Source organism: Poecile atricapillus, chromosome Z, assembly GCF_030490865.1.
Source record: "Poecile atricapillus isolate bPoeAtr1 chromosome Z, bPoeAtr1.hap1, whole genome shotgun sequence".
NCBI lineage: Eukaryota > Metazoa > Chordata > Aves > Passeriformes > Paridae > Poecile > Poecile atricapillus.
The window spans coordinates 28782080-28803468 of record NC_081289.1 but is presented as its reverse complement, the minus strand read 5'-3'; the positions used below and the strand labels follow the sequence as shown (position 1 = coordinate 28803468).

The window sequence follows — 21389 nt, the reverse complement described above, 5'->3', positions numbered from 1 at the left end:
GGTTTTTCAGCCTGTGCCTCATTTAGCTCAGTTTGACCCTCTGGTCCAATTTTTATGAGTATTATAAAGTATTCTCTTGCATATCATAGGAGATGTAACGCTTTTTTTCTCATCAAAGCAGTACCTACCGCTCTAGGGCAACACTTAAGCTTCAGCCCCAGGTTCAGAATCTGCATTTTTTCAGTTCACCTCCAAAATTGTTTATTCTTCACCCGTGAGGACTCTTTACCTGCATTATGTCTTTTGCTTCAATTCACTAATTCTCACTTTTTGTCATATATCTCACAGGGATGGAGGTGTTCAGACACACCTATCAAATCCAAGCAATCATTTTGTGACATCTGTCAAATCCAAGCAAACATTTTGTGACCATGGGATGTTTTGCTGCATTTTGTTCACACTCACAAAACATCACCCTTAATAAGCACACTTGAAATCCAAAAGCCCAGGCTTTTAATACTTTGTGCTTTCTAATCACCCTCTGAGCCTAGCAATGTGATGAGTGCTCCCTTTCTCCTTCCTCTTGCTGTCTCATTTTCTCCCCCATATTCCCAGCATGGAGCTGCGCAGGGACAAGACTCTGACTGACTGGTATGAAAAGTATCACAGACCATCCAGGCAATTCCTTAGTCCCACAGCATCATTTGTGACTACACTAGAGAGAGATCCATTGTAGGATTTAAGAGGAATCCTCTCAGAAATTAAAACCTTTAGCTTTCACTGTCATTACCACTGGTAGGGCATATCTGGGGGGGACATATGGCTGTTAGATCTGTGATTGTTGGAGGGACATCAACATCTGAAGAGCTCTAAATGATATGATCTGTGTTTTCTGCTACCACGCGGAAAGCTCTTCTCCAGCTCTCTCTCTTCTGTCCCTGTTGCTTCCAGCTTTGTTTCTCTTGCAAGTTCCAAAGGCTCACACCCTCTGAATAGCTAACTTTGAATTTATTTTCCCCCAGATAATAGGTTTGCATTTTTCCAGTTTGAATCTTGTGCTATTATTTCCTGCCCATATCCTGCCTCAAGCACGAGGGAGCCACACAAGCGGTGACTGTACATTACAAAAGCAGAAGGAATGGAGTCATGAAAATTTTTGTGTTTGTGAATGCACAAGGCACAGACAAGGAGTGGGTATGTATGAGGGGAAGCAAAATATCATTTAAGTTTCTTCTCAAAAGTCCAATCAAGAGCTGGCAAGCAGCAAGGGGGGCAGGGAACAAGGAAGGAGAGAGAGCTTAGTTAAATGTCCAGTCTTTGTGCTGTGGTGAGAGGTTTTCCCCGTCACAAATTCTCTCCTTACCACCAGTTTCTTGATGTGGTGGCACTGCTTCAATCCCTGATTCATTAATCAGAAAAACAGCCATGAAGTTGATTTAACTTGTTCTGGTTCTGTCCTGCTGCAAATGAACTCAGAAGCTGGCCCGTAGTGTGACATGAGTGGATGTTTCCTCTTTCAGAAGGGAACCATTGCTCTGCAGTCACAGAAATCATTTTCCTCTCTGCCAGGGAAGGAAAAAGCAAATATAGAGATTTTCCCCTCCCTCTTCCATGCAACGGCAACAGAAAGGAGAGGACTTCCCAGCCTCCTGCTAGCTGTCTGCACTTTGTTCAGGAACTTGGAGCTCAGAGGCGTTATCCTTATTGGCAGCACCACCCATGGCGTTCAGCCCTCTCTGTCCTGCCCTGACCTTGTCAATGTCTAGCTGTCTTTCCATCCCAGAGACACTTTCCTGTTTTGATGATGATGATGCATTGAGCTTGGTGTTCTCCCCCCTCCCATCAACCCTTCCCCTCAAAGGGAGACCAGTATAGGAAACCACTAGGAAGCCTTCCCTGTGCATTTCTTTACATTTAGTTGTGAAAGTGATCTGCCTGCTTGGTTGGTTAGTATGCCAGGTGTGGCATATTAACCTTCCAGTCTCTGCCATCTACATTCCCAGGCTAGCACTCTTCCTGCATATCTGTCGAGCCTGTGACGCCATAACATTACTTCCATATATGCATGCTGAGATTTAAAAAAAGCAAGATATTGTGGAGAGTGAGAAGCAAGTACAGAAGCCTCCACATGCCTTCCAAACCTTACCTCTGGCTGCAAAAGGAGATTCTACAACTTTCTCAGAACATCAACATCTGGCATAAGAACAAAGTCCAACAAGCCTTGAGTAGAACTAGCACATGCATACAGCACATGGGAGCAGCAGACAAATAGAAATATGTCCCATTATCAAACCTCAACCACAGTGCAAATGGCACCTTGCCCTTGCCTTGGCCTCTTAGCCAAGGTCCATTTCTATGGACAATCAACACAGTTACAGTCTAGGATGCAGGACAGGCAAACAGCTAATTTACTTTGTTGTCACTGAATGAAAAAACAGCAAGGCACTGTAAATTTAAGTAATTTCTTGGTGCTTGTAGGATTTGTTGCCTCTACTAATATGGCAAAACCTGTTGGTGAAGCAATCAGGACTGTGCAGTGCACAGTACAACAGTCACAGAAGAAAGAACTGAACCAGGAGCAGGAGAGAGCAATATAGAAAACCTCTTTGGTTGCCAGACTGCATAAGAAAGGCCTTCGTGTGCAGGTGGAGAACACCACCAACCACCAGCCCTTTGATGTGGAGTGGGAGAGGTTCTTGTGGAAAGTGACAGCTCAGATGGGTCTGCCAGAGCAGAGGTACCATTTGCACATAATAAGCAAATACCATCAGCTCAGCCATTTCCAAGGGAAAAAAGGAAGAGACTAAGATGGAGGTTAAAGGAAAATGAGATGGGGACTGCAGTTCTCCTGATGTTATAAAAGCAGGGGAAGACGACAACATTTCAGGTGGCTCTCACCACACCTTCTTTTACACCAGAGCACAGAAAAAAGTTATTTTTTGCAGGTTTGGGTCTCTGATCCTAGTTCCAGCCAGCTCATGCTGCTTCCTCCATGTGTTCAGAGCCTCAGCCAGAGGATCATATTCAACTTATCCAACAGCACCTAGGAAGCAAAAGCACCTTTGGGCTACCCATCCCTTGAGAACAAGTTCAAACCCTCCACCAGTCACAAATGGATTGCCGTGAACCAAGCCCACAGAATCTTCTGCAGCAACCACAGTGTGATTGTCAGACAGTCTGAGATGGAAGTCTACCCACCGCACAGCAGAATCATACCTCCCTTTCTGACATAAGAACAAACTAATGGGCATTTCCAAATGGGAGGACAAAACTAAATTCCAGCCACTATGAAACTATGGTAGGCATGATTTCCTTATCTTTCGTCCATGTCAATTTTTTTTATTCCTGTTAAGAAAAAAGGGAACTTCTGGGTCTTCTCATGATGTGATAAGTGAGGTGTGGGAAATGTATTCTGTCACAGATCCCAGTCATACTGCTGAAGTCCTGGAGGGAACTATTCCAATTTTTACCTGTTAAAGCTTTGTGACAAGCCATGCCTAAACAAATGCTATAAACCCAGTGCATTTTCTATTCAATACCTGTTTTGCTCTTTCCAAAGATCAGTCAGCCTGGCAGCCCTCAGTGATTTTGGAAAAATCATATGTAGATTTTTCTGTGGGTTTTGTTCATCATACAGTTCTAGAGTACTTAGGACAGAGATCATCCCTGACATAAAACAAAACTAAAAAAACACAAAACAAACAAAAAAACAAATAAAGCACAAACAAAACACAACAAAAGCACACACAAAAAAAAACCAAAACAAGAAAAAAAAACCCACAAAAAAATCAAATACGAAAACAACAACCCAACCCAAAAACTAAACTGTGCACAGGAAGAGTTACATCTGTTCAATGTTGACTGTAATCCACCCTTTTCTTGTACTATTGAGCTTGCAAAGTCAGCCACCCTAAGTACTGGACATCTAGCAGTCCTTGGAGGAACAGGAACATGACAAGACACATTAGAGAAATGACAAAAACCACAGAGGTGGGACTTCCAATATCTGCTTCCTCAAAACAGAGTGAAGCTATAAATAAGGGAACCACCGCCCTTTCCTCTCCTCAGTGGATGACTGCTCACATTTTAAGCCTTGCAGTCAGGTGTGACAAATGCAGTTTATCATACGTCTCTGAGATGTATCCGATGTCTCTGCAAATTATTGTATCACGTGGATAACCCCACAACACACACACAAACAGATCAGTTACACCACTACAGAGCAGTATGAAACTCGCTGGTTTCTATTTCTTTAAACCCACACACCAGCTGAGGCTCAACCCTGCCTTCCCTGTGTCATGACAAGTGTAGAAGTAGCGAACATCACATCACTTCCATTTGTCCTGCAACCAGCCAGCAAGATGATGCACAGAGTAAATAGCACATGTAAGAGAGAGGAACACTTTAGGTAGAGAGATATGTTGTTTAGACTGAGGGGGGCTTAATGTGCAATATGTGTTTGCAGATAGTTAGCCAGAAAAGCACATCCAAATAGCATATAGTTAAATTCTTGCCGAGAGCATCCCAGAGAGCATGGAAACTCAGTTACAGAACTTTCCCAAGAAAAAATGCAGAGACATCATGTATGGTCTATTTCTCCTGGCAACCCCAGTCTCTAAAAACAATCTGTTCTAGATATATTCTAGATCTGTTTCCAGCCAAGCCTGACCATGCCTCCCCCACTCCTAACTCCACACTCCATTTCCCAGTTCATATCCTCCATTCCTCCTTTGATCTGGGCTTGCAGAGGCTTAATGCTTGTCTTATCTAATGTCACTGTGGATACTCACCTCTAATGCCAAGGGCTACTGTTCACAGACAGTAGTAATGCCTGCAAATGTGTGGGGAATGGCAAAACAAGCAGAGTTACAGCAGCTACAAGCTGCTTGTTTGGGAAGAACTTCAGCAAAGGCATGGCACACGTGGGAAAGCTTCACCCTCTCATTGCCCGTGGAAATGCTAATCCAGACTCTCACATCTGAAATTCTCATGGCTTTGACCTGACCACCTCCAATTAACAAACTGCAGGCACTCAGAAAAGCCTGTGAAATGAGTGATGCTTAAATCAAGGGACACCATGAAGCATGGCATGGGAATCTTAGGTAATTCAGCCTTTGTGTGTCAAACCTGCAGCATGCTTAAGACTTTTGATCTCATGTTGAGACTTTTCATGTCATGGGTTTTCTATTACAACCTGCCTTGTGGAAACCACACACCATAAAGGAAGGAATTGCTACAGAAACATACAAATACCAGCCTCTTCTCTGGATGAGCAGGTAAGAGCTGGTTCTCCATCACACACACACAAAGACATATTGGGCTGACCCTTCATCCACAGAAACAGCTACAGAAAACATACTAAATCTTATCAACTTGAAAGTTTCTCCTTCCTTAAGCTACTGGTAGGAAGTTCTCTCACTTCTGCCCTTTCTCAGTATCCAGATGAAAAGTGGAAGTATCTCAACAAGCTACCAACATGCTAAATGGAAGCTGAACTCTCCCTGTCCTTATTGTACCTTGGCATGAGAAGGACACCCTCTCTTCCTTAAACCATGGTCTTGCTGACACACAGCATTGTTCCCAAACAGGAGCATCTATCCGCACTCTTGTTCACTTGGCACGTGCTGTTACCCCCTCTCATACTGGCTTGACAGGTCTGGCAGCAGGGATGAAGCCAGTGGTTGGCAGGGTACCAGTGCTCCTCCAGGGCCACGGTCACAGCCTGTGTGGCCTGTCCGGTTACTCTTCTCCTCTCTGCTGGCTGGGCACCAACACTTCCAGATGGAGAGCTAGAAAGCAATGCTCCTGTGGGGAAGCTGATGCTGCAGAACACCTCAGCCTCCCTGTGAAGCCTCTGATATCAGCCATTGCCTGTCACGGCCTCCCAGGTTAGAGGGCAGTTTGCACAAAACTAGTTTGCTCTCTCTGGACAAATAATGCTTTGCCAACCATGTCTCACTTCATACCCAGCCTCTTAGGGGGCTCCACTGTTGTTGTCCCACGTGAGTGTCTTTTTGATACAGGTGTTCCATCTGCGGGGTCCCAGTAAGCAATTCTGTGATTGCAGGCAGCTGCTCCCTGGCAGGTGGGCAGTCACTTGTGAACAGGTCTGGGGCACAGGATACTTCACCACAGCTGAACTCTGGTCGACACAGTTTGCTTTGGGAGCCTTCACTCTAGTATTTTGTATGGAGCTGAGCATCCCTCACTCCAATAAACTCTGCCAGGGGAACACAGCAGGGGAAATGGATGGTGCAGCTCAATGCAACTGCCAACTTCTACTGCAGGGTAAGCAAATAAACTTTCCTTTCCCTGAATATGGTATTCATATAAATCAACAAGAAACACATTCTAATTCACAGGTATTAAACACAGTTAGGCTTATTTTATCCTGGAGGAAAAAAGACTGCCTTTACTTTCCATGAGTGGAAAAATTCCCGTGGGATTGTCTTTGCCCACCATATGTGTCATCTTTGCTGCTGTTTTATCCATAGCTCTTTTTTAAGCAGGTTGCTATAGTCTAAAATTAGACCAGACACATATCAATAACAACAGACAGAAGGAATAATCTGAAAATCATCAAGATCTTTTAATCTGTGTAGATTTCAAAGAGAATCAGCTTTGTTTTTCAAATAAAGGCAATCCAGTGTCATCCTCATTAAAGTGGAAAAGGCCTTTGCCAGGTATTTTGTCAGTACCTGCTTATCTCTTGCAAAGGCAGGGTTGATTCCTTGCAGTAGTGGACAGCCAACTCTATCACAGTACGGATCGTATTTTAACACGGATGCTTTCCGACAAACTTCTTCCCCTTTCACCCACATCTCAAGAACATCCCTATTCAATCTTGCCTGTAGCATCTATGAGACAACTCCACCAGCCAATTCTCAGCAAATGTAAAGGATCTATTTTTAGAAGTCTTTAAGATGGCAAGAAATGCTGACCTCATAAAACTGTGACTAACAAGCTCCTTATTTCTTCTTCCCTGCCTGCTGTCTCTGTGGAAGCAAACCACCACTATCTGTCCAAATTACTCCAGAGTCACCACCAGGCCAGAGCTGCATTTTGAGCATCTCTATTCTTTGATATATTCCCCAACGTCTTGTCCATGCCAACCTCACAGGTCCAATTTGAATTCCCCCGTGCTGTCAGCCTCAGCGATTTCTCTCTATGCAGCACGGGGAGGGGACACGGTGACTCACCCAGCCCCGGGATCCCCCCTGCCAACCCACTGTTTGTTTGAGTGATTTTATTGTTGAAGCCCCGTTGCCACATTTGTAACTATACAATTTTTTTTTTTTTTTTATGACAACCAGAAGTTCAGTTTTATAAACAGATGCTGTTGTGGGCCTCTCTTACTCAGCTGGATCAGCGTCAGCCGTTTTTCCAGGCTGCGGTCTCTGTGCTGCACACTGAGTCAGAGGCAGCCCTGCACAGATTTCTTTGAATCGCTGGTTTCCTCCCAGAGACTCTTGACACCCTGCCAACAAAACAGGGCGTAGCTCATTAATTTTATTTTTTTTCCCTTCTCTTTAAAGGCAGTCTGATTCATAGTAACTCCTTTAAAACAGAGTGGAAAGACACCACCCTCCCACACCACCGGAGGAAACTTAAACCACCACAGGTCACTCCCCTTCACTCCAGCTCCGCACTCCAGGACATCGGCACTGCAGCCCAGCACGCTCCTTCTTCCACAGGTGCCAGCACCGGCCCCAGCCCACACGGTAAGAGCTGCTCTTGAAAATCCTCACCAACTTTTCTCCCTCAGTGGCTGCTCCCTTCTCCTAGCAGCACCAGTCTGCCCTTTTCCTCTGCTTCTTCACTTCTCTTCATCTTGGCACTCGAGCTGGCCATGGCACGCACCTTAATTTTCATCTTTCGCTTTGCAATCCAGCTGTGTTACGGGGCAAAGGGGCGCTGCAAGGTGCCCTGCTTGCAGCCTTGAAGTGCTGGCAGCAGCAATGTTATTTTCACCTCCAGGACACGTGCAACCTGGGCCAGCTCACGCTCAGGAGCTGCTCTGTGCTTTTGGAGTAGCATTGTTGACAAATGTGGAAAAATGCTTCCCTGGAATTAGGGCTGCAGGCTCAGTTTTTCTGGCGCTCAAATATTTCTGCTTGTCTCTCTCCCCTCCATAATTAGTTTGCCAAGCTCTAATTTAAAACAATAGCAATCATTCCAAGTGAAGACTGAGAGGCCCCAAAGGTGCATACTCTGGGTTATAATGGAGACAATCTCTCTTTTTCTAGGGGTTCTGGCTCCTGAGGCTGAAGCCAAACCCCAGTTCTCGAGCAAAGCCACGTGAAGGGTAGAAATGCGTGTTACACCTTCTGTGGCAGCACAGACAATGGAGTGGGGAGCACTGCGGGGCGAAGTGGGGGAGTGAGGGGAATTGCTAGGAGCACCATGGTCTGCTGGTAGGGTGTGTCAAGGAGATAGAGACACTGATGGGAAGTGTAGGATTCCAGAGACTAGCAACTCCTCCCTTTTCACCTGCCTTCTTCCGTGTAACTACCCCTTTCTTCTTTCCCTCCTCTTCTTCACCATTTCTCTTGTTTCATCTGTCTGCTATGATTTGCATCCTGCGGTCAAATCTGAACTATTTTTGAGGTCTGAGAAAGGGAGTGCAGCAAAGTCAGTTTGTTGGCACCACACTGGTTCCTGTTGCAGGAACTCAGCCTGCCCCTGCCCAGTTTCAAGGGTTTCAAAGAGTCTGAACAGTATTTAGCCCAATACGAACAGGAATGGGTGGGGCTCAGGCTAGGACTGTGGATAATTACTATATGAATGAACTAGAAGCTGAGCTGACTGTAACTTTTTAGAAATAGGATGGATTTTGTGAATTTTTAAGTCCCCTCTGGCCCTGTTGCTTGCAAGTCAGTCATACAGTGGTGCCTCCTGACTGAGAAATAAATGTGTTGGAGTGGTGGGGAAACTAACTGAGGCAGTGAGTGTTTCCAGGGCAGTCAGAGACCAGAATGGAAAGAAAACATTTCTGGAAGTTGTCATTTAATATGATTAACAATTAAATCATATTGATTTTAAAAAAATGCTGTGGCCACAGAACAACTTTCACTCAGAAGCTTTGAATACCTCAAGGCACCTCTGAGAGCAGATTTGCCCAGGAACTGCCCACTTGACATTTCTGGATGTAGTGGGATTCTTTTCTGAGCAAACACTCAAGGGAGGTGGGCATGAAAAGTGTGAAAACTTGGAGCCCTTTAGCTACTGTTCCTATGATAACTGAGATTTAAGCCAGCCAAATGCCTCTACCCAGTCCACCTGGTGACTGGTAGCACTGAGAGAGTGAGGGCTTGAAGGCAGCTTATTTCTATTTGCTCCCTTGGGGATTAGCATCAGAAAAGGATCAAAACTGAGGTACCTTACTAACACCGCAGTGCCTGGAAGTACCCCTGAAATGCAGCGCCTTCCCGGGAGGCCCTGCACACCCACCTAAGGAATTCCTGTCAGAAGGCTTCTGTGGCAGCTCTCCCAGCTGTGACTAACCACCCAAAGGCGTGACACACGGCCTGAGCCATCCATCCCTGCTGTCCCTGCGTGGCAGCGGGGATCTCCACTGGGCACACGCCATCCCGAGGGAGATGTCCGACAGCTACGCAGTCCAGCCACACCCAGGGACACACTAACGCAGGAGGGATTAATGCAGTGGGATTTTGCGGAGAAGCACCAAGTTTTGGAGTGGGTGCCTCACCTGCAGGGCTGCTAGTGCTCCCCTGGTGAGACCCTGCTGAGGACAGCGAGCCCTGGGCTTGTAAAACCGGCCCTTCTGGCCTAGCCGGTGGTCTTTCAATTTTGCAGTGTGGGAGCGATGCAAGTGCACGCAGGAATTACTGTTTGGTGGTCTGGGGTGGAGCAGAGGTTGTATTTTGAAACAGTTCTGGGAGATCTGCTGATAATAGCCAGCATGTTTTTGGTAAAAGACCCACCTCAGGGCCTTGCTTGTAATGAGAATGGGGAGATTTGCTGCAAGCACTAAATCTTCTATTCCTCACCCTCCCAGCCACAAGGCTCGCACACGGCACTCAGCCTGTTCCCTCTTCTGTTTCCTCAGAGCGAGGGAAAGCGGGAGGGAGCCTGCTTCCATAGCCCTGCCGGCTCCCGCGGGGCTTCACAGATCCCCCAATCCCCGGCTGGCTGCTGGGACACCCCTCCCATGGCAGGGCTCCCCTTGCTCACCCCCCAGCTCACTTAGTGCTCCCTTCGCTAAGTGCTGCATGGATGGCAAAGGAGGTGGTGGGCTGGAATTTGCCCTCAGATGCTCAAGTGCCCTGTAAGGCAAGAAATAGCATTACTTTGATCTCAACAGGTTCCTGTACCTGTACCTTTCCATAGGGAAATGACAGCACTGTCACCCAGCACAATATAAGGCAGGCTGCAAGGCATGGCACTCCTAATTTTTTTCCTTCCTTCTGTTTTCCAACAAAAAAATTAATGAGATAAAACTGAAAGATGAGGTTTATTTTCCCTTCCTTCAAGGCAGGGAGAAGTAAGAGGCCTGGAGCTGCTCTTTTACTCCTCTAAAAGGGAGGGCAAGGAAGGGGATTTCCAATCTTCACATCTGAAGATGGATGCTTAATACTTCATTGGTCTTTTCTGCTGAGGCAAAGCAGCATTCACAGAAAAGGAGGCTCTTGTCCATGGCCCTGCCAGGATTGATAACTAACTCATAGCCTAACACATAGTGGTGTAACAAGTGGCAGTGAACAGAAGTGCTGAAGCACATCTCAATTACGCCTGCATTGATCCTCTGTCAGGGCCAGTCCACATGCAGTCATCCCACAGCATGGCACAGGGTGCAGCAGCAGTTCCCCATATAAACTGCCCAGAGGGAAATCTGGAGGGCCTCTTAAGCTGCTTTCTGCCATTACACTGCAGGCAGAGCAGCAAAGGAGCACATCTCGGGGCTGCCATCTGGAGTGTGATTTCTTCAAACGCTGCTGGGAGAGTTTTGGAAAGTACCTCTTTAGCTACAACAGCTTGACAGTGAACAAAGGAAACTCTGGCCAAATTTGCAGCTTCATGCACCCTGCTCCTCCTGAACTGTTTTCAGGAGGGCAGAGAGTATCTGGAAGCTGCTCTCTTGGTAAGACCAAATATAGCCTGTGCCTTGTCATAGAAGGGAGGGACAGGTTAGGACAACTCAGCTCCAGAACCTACATTGCCCAAGGGAGTGACAAGTTTGCCAAGATCATAATTAAGATCTATCCCCTTTACCCTGTGAAAACTAGTCTGTAACAGAGGCATGGGGAGACACCCATGACGAGAGCCTGGGGACAGATCTGGGCTAGGTCATCCCCAGTCCTGCAGGAAACGCACTGAACTCTGAGCACTGGAGTGGCTGACACAGGTGAACAGTGACTCATGCTGAAGGCTTAGCTCTTGTGATGTGGGGCCACCTGGCAGTATGTTTGTATTTGAGGAAAACCAGGGTGAGGACCTTTGTTGTCCTCTTGCCCTCACAGGGCAGAGTCTGCTGAACAGGGGAGTTGTGAAAGCAGCCACCATGACTGGGTCCATTGTCCGCATTCTTCTCATTCCAGAGAGATATCTTCCCCGTGTGGGCTCCAGAAAGCCTCTGGGAAGGATAGTGACAGCCATGGGAGCAAGAGGGGGCAAAATGCTCAGAGGCTGGAGCAGGCTGGTCAGAGGATTGCTGAAGACCAGCTCCAGGAATGTGATCCATTGCTGAAGGAGATCTGGGCACATCCATGGGCTGTGACACCTTAGGCAGCTGAGCCAACCCACCTGCTAGCTGGCCTCCAGCGGCTGCAACTCAGCCAGCATGGTGTGCCCTCAGCAGCACAGCTCCTGATGCCTCCAAAGCCACATGTAACATGAGCCAGCTTATACCGTACTCACCACAGGTGTAAGGAGCTCTCTGAAAGCCAGATGAGGTATTTTACACCACAACCACCTTTATCCCATCCTGCACAGAGCACTGAGCAGCTCCAGGCTGCACAGCGTCCCCCTGTGTCTGCTTTATACACATGCTCCCCCAGTTCATCACTTATGCACTTTGGTTGAAAGAAGGAGCTTCCACACCGTTTTGCATTTGAATCCTGCACAGTCTTTTCCAAGCTTTCTTGCAGGAGCAAAGGCACCCTGAAAGCAAACTGACCCAAAAGCTAAGACTCTTTAGATGCCTGAGTGTCACTGACTTCAGTGTCTGTACTGGCATGTTCAGAGGTTTTGCAGTTTTGAGAGACAGATACAGTATAAGACACAACTTCTTTTTTAGAGTTACACTCTTTTGGAAAAGAAAAACAGGAATGTCTAGACAAAACTGTCTATGTAATACACAGGACTGCAGTTTTAATCCAAGAATGCAACCAAAACACAGCTGATGTGGACTTCACAGTCCTTCAACCTCTAAGGGCTGTTGCAAAGAGGAAAAGCAGGAAGTCCCAGCAGAAGTGATCTGTGTACTTTTGCTCATACCACTCTGTAACCTGAGCTTTCCTGTCAGAGCTGTCAAATAGTTTCTCCCACGTGGGCACTGCCAGTGTGGCACAGATAGATCCGTGCACCCATAAAGAAGTTGTGCACACACAGACACACACACACACACACAGAATTCACAGGGAACCCATGGATGCACTCCCATTCATAGAGGGAGCCACACAGAGCTGCAGATGCACACCCCTACACACAACACATCAACGCCCAGACTGTCAGTCCTCCCACAAACGTTTCTTGTGTATTTCAGAATCCTGTTGGAGCTCCTGCCAGCAACTCCAGTGCCTAATTAACCAACCCAGGGACCACCCAGCAGTGCTCCAAGGGATGAGATCGCCCCTCTGGATGTGCAGAGGAACACTTCTGTGCCTCCATTAGCTCTGGGGTCCCCTTCCCCACCCCTCCCTCTTACTAGATGCCCATCAGTCCCAGCCCTTCCTTGGTGTGCCTAGAGTGAGGAGTGATAGTGTTTTCCTCCAGCAGCGGCTGCTGGCTGCCTGCCAGGCCCCAGGCAGCTGTCTCTTCCCTTTCCAACTAGCAAGTGAGCATTGGAGTTTCAGTTGATGTTGTCACATGGCTGAGCGCTCGAGGGTGGTTTCTTCTGGAGAAAATTCCAGTTTCTCACTGTCTGCCCTAGGAGTTCTGATATTTCCCTGCTCTCACATGAATCATGAGCATGAGAGCTGGAAAACCCTTATGTGTCATCTTTTGTGACTCCCCTCTGCATCTCTTGGTCAGTGGAGGTTCATCACCAGGGGTGGATTCTTGAGGAATTTGTCAGATCCCATAAGACATTTTTCCCATGCTGGTGTTTCCCCTCTCCCTTGGGAAGGCAGTTCCACTCATCTCTTGGAGTCCACTCCACCAGGAAATGCTTCACAAGAACCAGACAAAATCTTCTATTTACTTTAACTTATTTTCAGCTGTAGCCCCTCAGGCTGGTCTACACTCTCCTTTTGGTTGACATTGATCTGCTGGTTTTACAACCTTGCTGTACCCCATGTGATCATCACAGCCACTACCCACATGTACGTGAAATCTCACTGCCATAAACCAGAGGCTCCAAAGGTCTCCGTGTGCCCACACACGCCTCATGCCCAACCCTTATCCCACACATGTGAAATCTCTTTCCAGAGGCACCAGCCTACTCATCCACATGTCTATAAAAAGCATCTAACTTGTAAATTGAGTCAGGCTGGTCTGCCAAAACCAGGCTGTCAACAGCAGTCCAGACATACAGTAGTTTGTGAAAGTCTGGAGTCAGCAAGGAGTCTGGATTCATCAGGATCTGAAGCAAGAGACAGAGCAAAGGGTAAATGCAAAAAGATTATTTCCTGTTGTTTAAAGCTGTCATGAGCTTTCTAGTAACAACGTGACATGTCCAAAGTCATCATGCCCCCAAAATACCAGAGAGATATTCACATTTTTACATCCTTCCAAATGGTTCTGGGCACAATGAGGACTGATGCTCATAGCCCACACAAGGACAAGGTGTGCACTTGTAGCAGGTCTAAGATGCAATGATGGCCTCAGCTCCATGGAAAGGCATATGTATAAATTCTGCAGAAGGTTTTATCCCACATTGAGGTTTCCCTTACTGGTAACAGTATGGCAGTGTTGCTATTTGTGGGTTGGCTTTGCACTGAGGAATGTGCTGGTAACGGAGGTGGAAGTTTGTGGCTGTCTCAAACAATACCAAACAGTTTTACTTTCTGTCCATTACTCTCCAGTTTTCTCCTCCCTTTCCAAGTGGCTTTGGCCCTGATTTGAATGACCAGTATTCCTGCTGGGATTCTGTGCCACTCAGACAATGGCCAAGTTCACATGCTTTCTCTAAATATTGGACCTCCTATTATCCCCATCAGAGACTGGGAGAGTCAGACCACAGGTGTGACTTACTGCTGCCTGCCTTATATTCTGTAGTGGCAGCTGGGAAAGGCAGAATTTCTTTTGTGTTAGTGGTTTTCAATCTATGGAGATTTTTGTTAACATTCTAACCAAAAGCATTTGTTTTTTCCCCAGAAGGCCATCTTTCCATTGTTGAGAAATCTAATGTATCAAAGTAAAGGGTCTTCAGCTGAAAAACTCACTTTGAAAGGAGTCAGAGGTCACCAGTGTGCACAGGCAGTGTGATTTAGATGTCCTCTGCTCCGTGGACACTCTAGGGAGCTACAGGATATTGGCTGGGTTCTCACCTCAGCCAGCATCTCTCACAGTATACTTCACCAGCTTAGCCTGGGAGAGGCAGTCCCAAGCAGGGACCTCAGTTCAGAGAGGAAGATGGAAATGGAAGTCAGATGAAGTACAACCATTAAGGAATACTTGAGATCTGAAATATTTCAAATTTAGTTGAGAGTGCCCTGATTTTTCACCCGAAACAACCCCATTGTTCCTGCAGAAAAATCCTGTACACTTACCCTCTAGTCCTTTCACCGCAATGCACTTTCTGTCAGAAGCAAAGAACCTCTACCTAATCCGGCTTACTCTCTTGAGTAATTCACTCCCTATATTTGAGAAACTATACCACTGGCCTTTATCGTATCTCCAAGTGGCACTTCACATTCCATCCTGATCCTTTGCTAAGAAGCAAACCAGGGGCAAGGACTCACTTCTCAGTATTGCCCTCAGACAGAAGGATCCAAAACACTTCAGTAGACAGAGGGGTGATATGGGTGGCAACAATCTGCCTGCATGAGAAGACTTTGTCTTAGTTTTCAATAGATAGTACCAGCCTGCTTGCACTTGAACTGGGGTGCAGCAGAGCTGTGTGTTGTTCTCCAGTATGTGTACTCCTGCATGGTCGGGGAAATAGTCTCTACACAACAAAGAGTCTGTCATGCTTCTCTGCAGGTTTTTTTTGTACTGAAGGCTCCTATGGTAATTCTTATTTGTGCTTACTGTTGGTGTGGCTTGTTATTTCTCTTCATCCATCACCCATGAAAAGGGAAGTCAGTCCACTGTTATCAGCACAAGATCTTCTCTTGACTCATGCGGGCTGCTGAGCAGGTGCATGACATTCACTTTCCCATCAGCCTGCCCTAGCTCAGTGGTCCTACTGTTATATCTCATTCCTTTGTTTCTTGGCTTAATCAGGCTCTCTCCTCTGAAATATACTTGGGGAAGATTCACAAATTGTTTGCTTGACTGGTTCTTGAGAAGCAGTCCTAAAACTGACAGTGTCCTGGGCACTCAGTCTTTCAGGGTTAAATTATTGTGGGGTTTGAGAGCTTTGGGGTGAGTCAGTGGAAAAAACTGGCGGCTCTAGGAAGGCTAAGACTGACTCATAGCCCAAGAAGAGCCTGAGGAACTCCAAATGCAGCTGCAGTTTAGGAAGGCAATGGAAGAAAAGGCATTTGCATGCAATTTTGTCCTATTGCTCCAGCAATGTGACCCCACCCTGTAGTGGAGAAAGATGTCTCACACTTAACAAATGGAAACGGTATCCTGTCAGTCCCTGACACTCTGCCAGTTTCTCTGTCTAATGGGAGGAAAAGTCCACACCATAGCATCAGAGACAGAAGTGAATCTATTTCAGTGCCATTCCTTCACCCACGGCTCCTCTGGGATCGTTCTCTCGTGTTTTATTTAACAGGCAGAGAGAGATGAAGAAAGGGGAAAGCAAATGAATACAGAGGGAGGCTTGTGCTTTAACTCACAAAGAATCAAAACTAAGCCGTGAGCACATATCCCCTGGGGGAGTTTGCATTTGATAGCGTGAGTATTCAGGGAGAGGTGCTGACGTTCTCAGGAAGTAGGTGCACTGAAAGCACCTGAACTAACACTGCGCTCCTGCAGTGCTAGAACAGGCAGAAAAAGCAAAGGGAATAAAGGATTTCAGTTTTTTCTTAGAGTATTGGTCAAAGTCCTGGGTGTGAGGTCATAATTTTGGGTTGGTTTCTTTTTTACATTGTAAAGTAACATTTATCCTTCATTTTCATTTCTGAATGCAAACAAAAGATGCATTTAAAAGAACTGTTCTAGTCTTTATGATGCCATGAAAGTAGGTTTTTTTTATCTTTCAAGTAGAAAGCTTTATTTGAAGGTCCTAAAAAATGATAAGGAAAAAAAAAGTGCTGAATGAGATTTTAAAGAGGCCATGGAAAGATACATTCATCTAAGAACGAAAAAAGTTTAGCTACTGTTCAGTAAAGGCAGATTTCAGAGCAGGCAAATTTGTCAGAGTTTTGTTTATGCTTGCCAGTACCCTATAGTGTAAAGAGCACTTGTTACAGTTTGTGTAAGAACCAAGGTTAAAAAACAAAATAATAATAATAATAAAAAAATAAAAAGAAAAAGAAAAACAAAGAAAGAAAACAAAAAGAGAAATAGTCAAAGGGACAGGAAGATTTGACTCAGGAGTTTGCTGCAGATATGGTACTTAGTCATGGCAACAGCAATAGTTCCTCAGTTTGAGTTGCAGTGGTGATATGGGTATCAGTTGCCATCCAGCATTTTGAAACCCTCGTTCCTTTTACAGTCCATGGAAAGAAGGGGCTTAACTCTTTGGTCAAGTATGTTCATGTGGTAGCCTGCATATACTGTTGAGAACCTGTCTTTTAGCAGTGCTGACATCCTAAGTGTATGTCACTACAGTCAGAGGGAAAGTCCTAAGGAGGCTGTGCTTTCTCCAAGATCATCACTACAGGTGGTACGGTGACAAGAGGGGTCACAGTCACAGGGCCATCCAGCCAAAATCAAGCTCTAGAGCATGAGTTTGCTAGGACACCCCAAAGCAGACAAGAAAACCTGGCCCACATTCAGCAAGTCAGGGCTTAGAGTTCTCCAGGTGAAGGAAACCCCATAGTAGACAAGATTTGCTGAGGAGATGGGACTAGTCACCAAACCTAATCTGTTTTACTAAAGAGTAGCGTTGTTTGGGTGGGAGCAGTGACATAAGAGAACTGGTTCCATGAGATCCTAAACTCAAGCAATTCTTCCTGGTCATCAGCTAATGCTGAACTGGCCAAAGTGCCACTGATGGAGAAGCCTGCCCTGCCCACTGTGGTTTGGGAAACTGTATCCAAAGGAGTGCCAGGAACAGCTGCAGCATTTTACAGGAATACACTCCCACTCATGGCCACAATGAGAGGAAAGAGAGTAGTGGAGTAGGTGGAGTCATCAAGTGAGAAAACCCACATGAACGGGACTTTACAAAGCCTTTTGTCACAGTTTGTGTGAAAGACATCATAAAGTATAAGTGTGTTGTTTCATGACAGTGTTGCTCACCCTGTACAAATGGTGACAGCATCAGACATTACCTGAGTCACCTGGACCAAAATAACTTGACAGCTAACATTAATCACATGCTTGATACTGCTCTTCAGTACCAGCACTACTGAGGGAAAAAGCAACACAACCCTGTCAAACTTTCTAGGAAGTTTACTGGTCACAGAGTGGATTCAGTAAATGCTTCTGCCTGAAGTACACTCACTTGATTTGTGTGAATTGTCTGCACTCATTCTCACAGCTTAGATTTGTTCCTTGTATTTCACATTTTCAAGTGAGAAGCCATCAGTCTTGACAAACCGTGTCATGCAAGCTTTCTAAAGAACATTTCCCTCTCTTTCCAATCACATGTTCATCAATGACAGGAAATCTTAAAAAAGTAAAAGTTTGCAGGGTACAGGGGTAAAAATACCCAAAACAAACTAAAGAGGAATTTGCATCACAACAGAATCTTGCTGCATTAATAAAGTGACCTGCATGCCTCAGGTTTTAAAAGGGAAACAGGCAGTTTTCATTTCAAACCTGGACATCTTCCCCAGCTCCAGAAAATGTCACAGCATTTCTGTTCTGGTTACTCTTCACTTAAAGGAGTGGTCTACAGAGTAGTGGCCACCCCTCTGGCTCATTCTCCACAACTACTCGACAGCTGAGGCACCAAGGAGCCCACAGTCCCCCATTCCATACCACCTGTCCATGACCCAGACCAGCTGGAAGAGGCTGAGACACCAGAGGAGAACAGGAAGAGAAAACTCTTTCCTGGCCTCTGTGAGTTCCATGGGCAAAAACTCCTCATCCTAGAACGCAGGCCTGGAGTATGACATTTTTACTTTACATTAACACACATCAATTTAAGCAACCTGTGTATATATTCAGGCTTTTTTTAAAATGCCCTCAAGTTATCTATCCATGCTCTACATCTCCTCCCATATTGGTTCCTTAATCTTCAGGCTCTATTTAACCTCTTGAGTAGATTTTGACAAACTTTTTAGAGGCTTTTTTTTGGTGATTCCACATTTCCAGGGTGAACCTCGGATCAGCCTGGGTTTTTGCATGTAAACAAAGCTTATGGTAATGCTGTTCTTTGACTCAGCCCTTCCCTTCATATCCTTCCTCTGTTCTTGCTCTCCCTCAGAGCTCTCAGTGTCGGTGACACCACCCAGAAGAGAGTCCCAAGATGTTGGTGCTACTGGCTGGTATCTTTGTGGTTCACATCGCCACTGTCATCATGCTCTTTGTCTCCACCATTGCCAACGTAAGTAGACTGCCCTGGACAAGACGTGGCTGTCATCTCCTGCAGTGGCAGCCAGCCTTAGATACGGTGGATCAGGGGGTGGGCGCTCAGGTGAGGATGAGGAACATCCCCTCACGGTCATGGCGAGAGATGAAACAGTGATGGGTGCGCTCAGGGAGCAGGAAGGCAGCCGGGACGGAACAGGAGGCAACCTCTGTCTGTCACCTCCCCAGAGCCAGCAGCACCTCAACACCCTTCATCAGGGAGGCTGCAGGTCGGGCCCGGGGGTTCGGCACTGTTCCCTCAGCCGGCGGCTGGGCTGTTCCTCCGTGCCACGGGGCGCGGCGGGGCCCGGGGAAATCTGGGCCGAGGGGGACCCCTGGCGGCACTGCCGGGGTCCCCGCGCCCCCCGCCCGCCGTCAGAGCGAATTTTGGGGGCCCCTCACACCCTCCTGGCCGGCCGTGACCCTCGGCCGTCTCGCACAGGAGGAGGGCCAGGAAGACCTGGGAGATTTCTACGTGGTGATTGGAACAGACTTCACGGTGTTTTGCTCAGACCAAATGACTCCTGGCACTGGAAGCCAGTGCCAAATCTCACCTGTCCAGGTGCTCACTGCAACCCACTCGTGCCGACATTTTTGAGCAGTTGGGCTACTTGTGCTCACTTTACAGTTTAGTCTGACAGAAGAGCAAAGAAGCTTTCCTGCCCCTTGACACAACCGTTCTATCCTGTTTCAGGTTTGGATGGTGAGTTCTTCCAACGTTGGAACGATCTCAACAGGACTCTGGCTGCTTTGCAACAGGACCTGCACTCAGCTGCCAGTTAGCAGTCAAGATGAGGGTAAGTTCCATCCGCACTTTTGTCGTGGTGAATCACGGGACATTGATGAGCAGTGCCAAGACTGAGTCCTGACCTTCGCCAATCTATTCTCTGTGTTTTGACAGCTTCCCTCAAAGCCGTGCAAGCCTTTATGATCCTCTCGATCATTTTCTCCGTTGTGGGGCTCGTCCTGTTCATTATCCAGCTGTTCACCCTGGAAAAAGGCAAACGTTTCTACATGACCGGAGCCGTCATGCTGGTTTGCTGTGAGTATGCACCTGCACACCCTGCCACGGCAACGTGTGCATCCCACTGCCTCTGTGAACACAAGTAGCCACATATGGTCATCAGGGGAGGTTGTCAGCCAGCTAAATGTTTCCAGTGGCCCAATTTTTGTTACAAAACAAAGCACTGGGGAATTGGAAAGTGTTGGGTTGGGATTTTTTTTTTCTGTATGTAATGAAAGTATTTCCGGATTTTCATTAAGAAATCCCAGTGGGTTTTGCAAAATACCTTTGAAAGACAATAAAAAGGATTCAAGTGTTTGGGGGGAGCAGGGGAATAAACAGTTAGACAGCTACTGCACATGGGATTCAACACGTAGCACCAAAATGTCGTCAGATCTTATTACTGATTTCCTCCTAACAAAGGTTTATTCCTCATGGCACCCACTAAACAAGCCCCAAGTGTCTTATGTCATCACAGCTGCAAAAGAAATCCTCCACAAATAAGCCTAATGGGCAGCAGCTCCTCTCTCATATGGCACAAGACATGCATTACAATCTCAGGGGACAGCAGTATTTCAGAAGTCTTGCGGCAATGCTGGTTTCTGTGCGCTTTCCAACTCTGTTTTCCTTCTTCCTTCCTACAGGGATGTGCATCCTTATTGCAGTCTCCATTTACACAGCTCGGCTCCCAGGCACGATGGTGTACTACACAAATCCTCACCATGGCTACTGCTTCATATTAGCCTGGATCTGCTTTTGCTTCAGTTTCATCATTGGCATCCTCTACCTTGTTCTTAGAAAAAAATAAGGCTGATGGGTGTCCAGGGGAGAGGGTTGGCTACTGGGAGTGGGGAAGAATTACTCTGCTGAGAGAACTGTTGGGCCAATAGACAAAAGCAGCCACCATCACCACCACTGCCACCACAGAAAAATCAATAACAAAGCTAGAATCCTCAGAAACTCCTTCGCCAAAGAGAGGGAGAAACAGCTCCTACTGATCTAGCACTTCTGGGGCTAGAAATCTGCAAGTGACCCAAAACAGCTCTTCTCCTTTTCTGCAAAGTTGTGCCATACCTTCACAAAGCTTCAAGCTCAGCAGGGATGACTAAAGGGCACCACAAAAACAAGGGCTGTATCTTTTTCCCTTCCTAGAGCCCTTCTCACTTACGTTTGAGTGTGCCTTGTGGGTTGGGCAATGAGGATTATGACCCCTTTATTTCTCCACTGATACAATGGGATGGGCCTTTTGTTACATTTTTAAATATATATATATATATATATATATATGCACATAAGTGAACATTAAAGACATTAAATTGAGGAAAAAATAGAAATCAGATTAATTTTGTATTAAAATATCTACAGAAATAAGGCAGAAAATTTTTTTGCTCTTCTGTTTTCTATTTGATATTCCCATGATTGAATAAGATGCAAGTAGGAGTGGCAAATATACAGGCATAGATGATGGAGA

General features: G+C 46.4%; 1 protein-coding gene across 1 annotated transcript; it reads left to right on the top strand.

The window, feature by feature from the left end:
• Positions 1-7493: 7493 nt before the first annotated feature.
• On the top strand, positions 7494-21180 carry LOC131573754 (epithelial membrane protein 1-like). Its single transcript, XM_058827981.1, has 5 exons — positions 7494-7661; positions 18773-18892; positions 19610-19712; positions 19817-19957; positions 20563-21180. The coding sequence occupies exons 2-5, from the start codon at positions 18815-18817 to the stop codon at positions 20724-20726; spliced, it is 486 nt and encodes a 161-aa protein (XP_058683964.1). The 5' UTR covers positions 7494-7661; positions 18773-18814; the 3' UTR covers positions 20727-21180.
• The last annotated feature ends 209 nt before the right edge of the window (positions 21181-21389 follow it).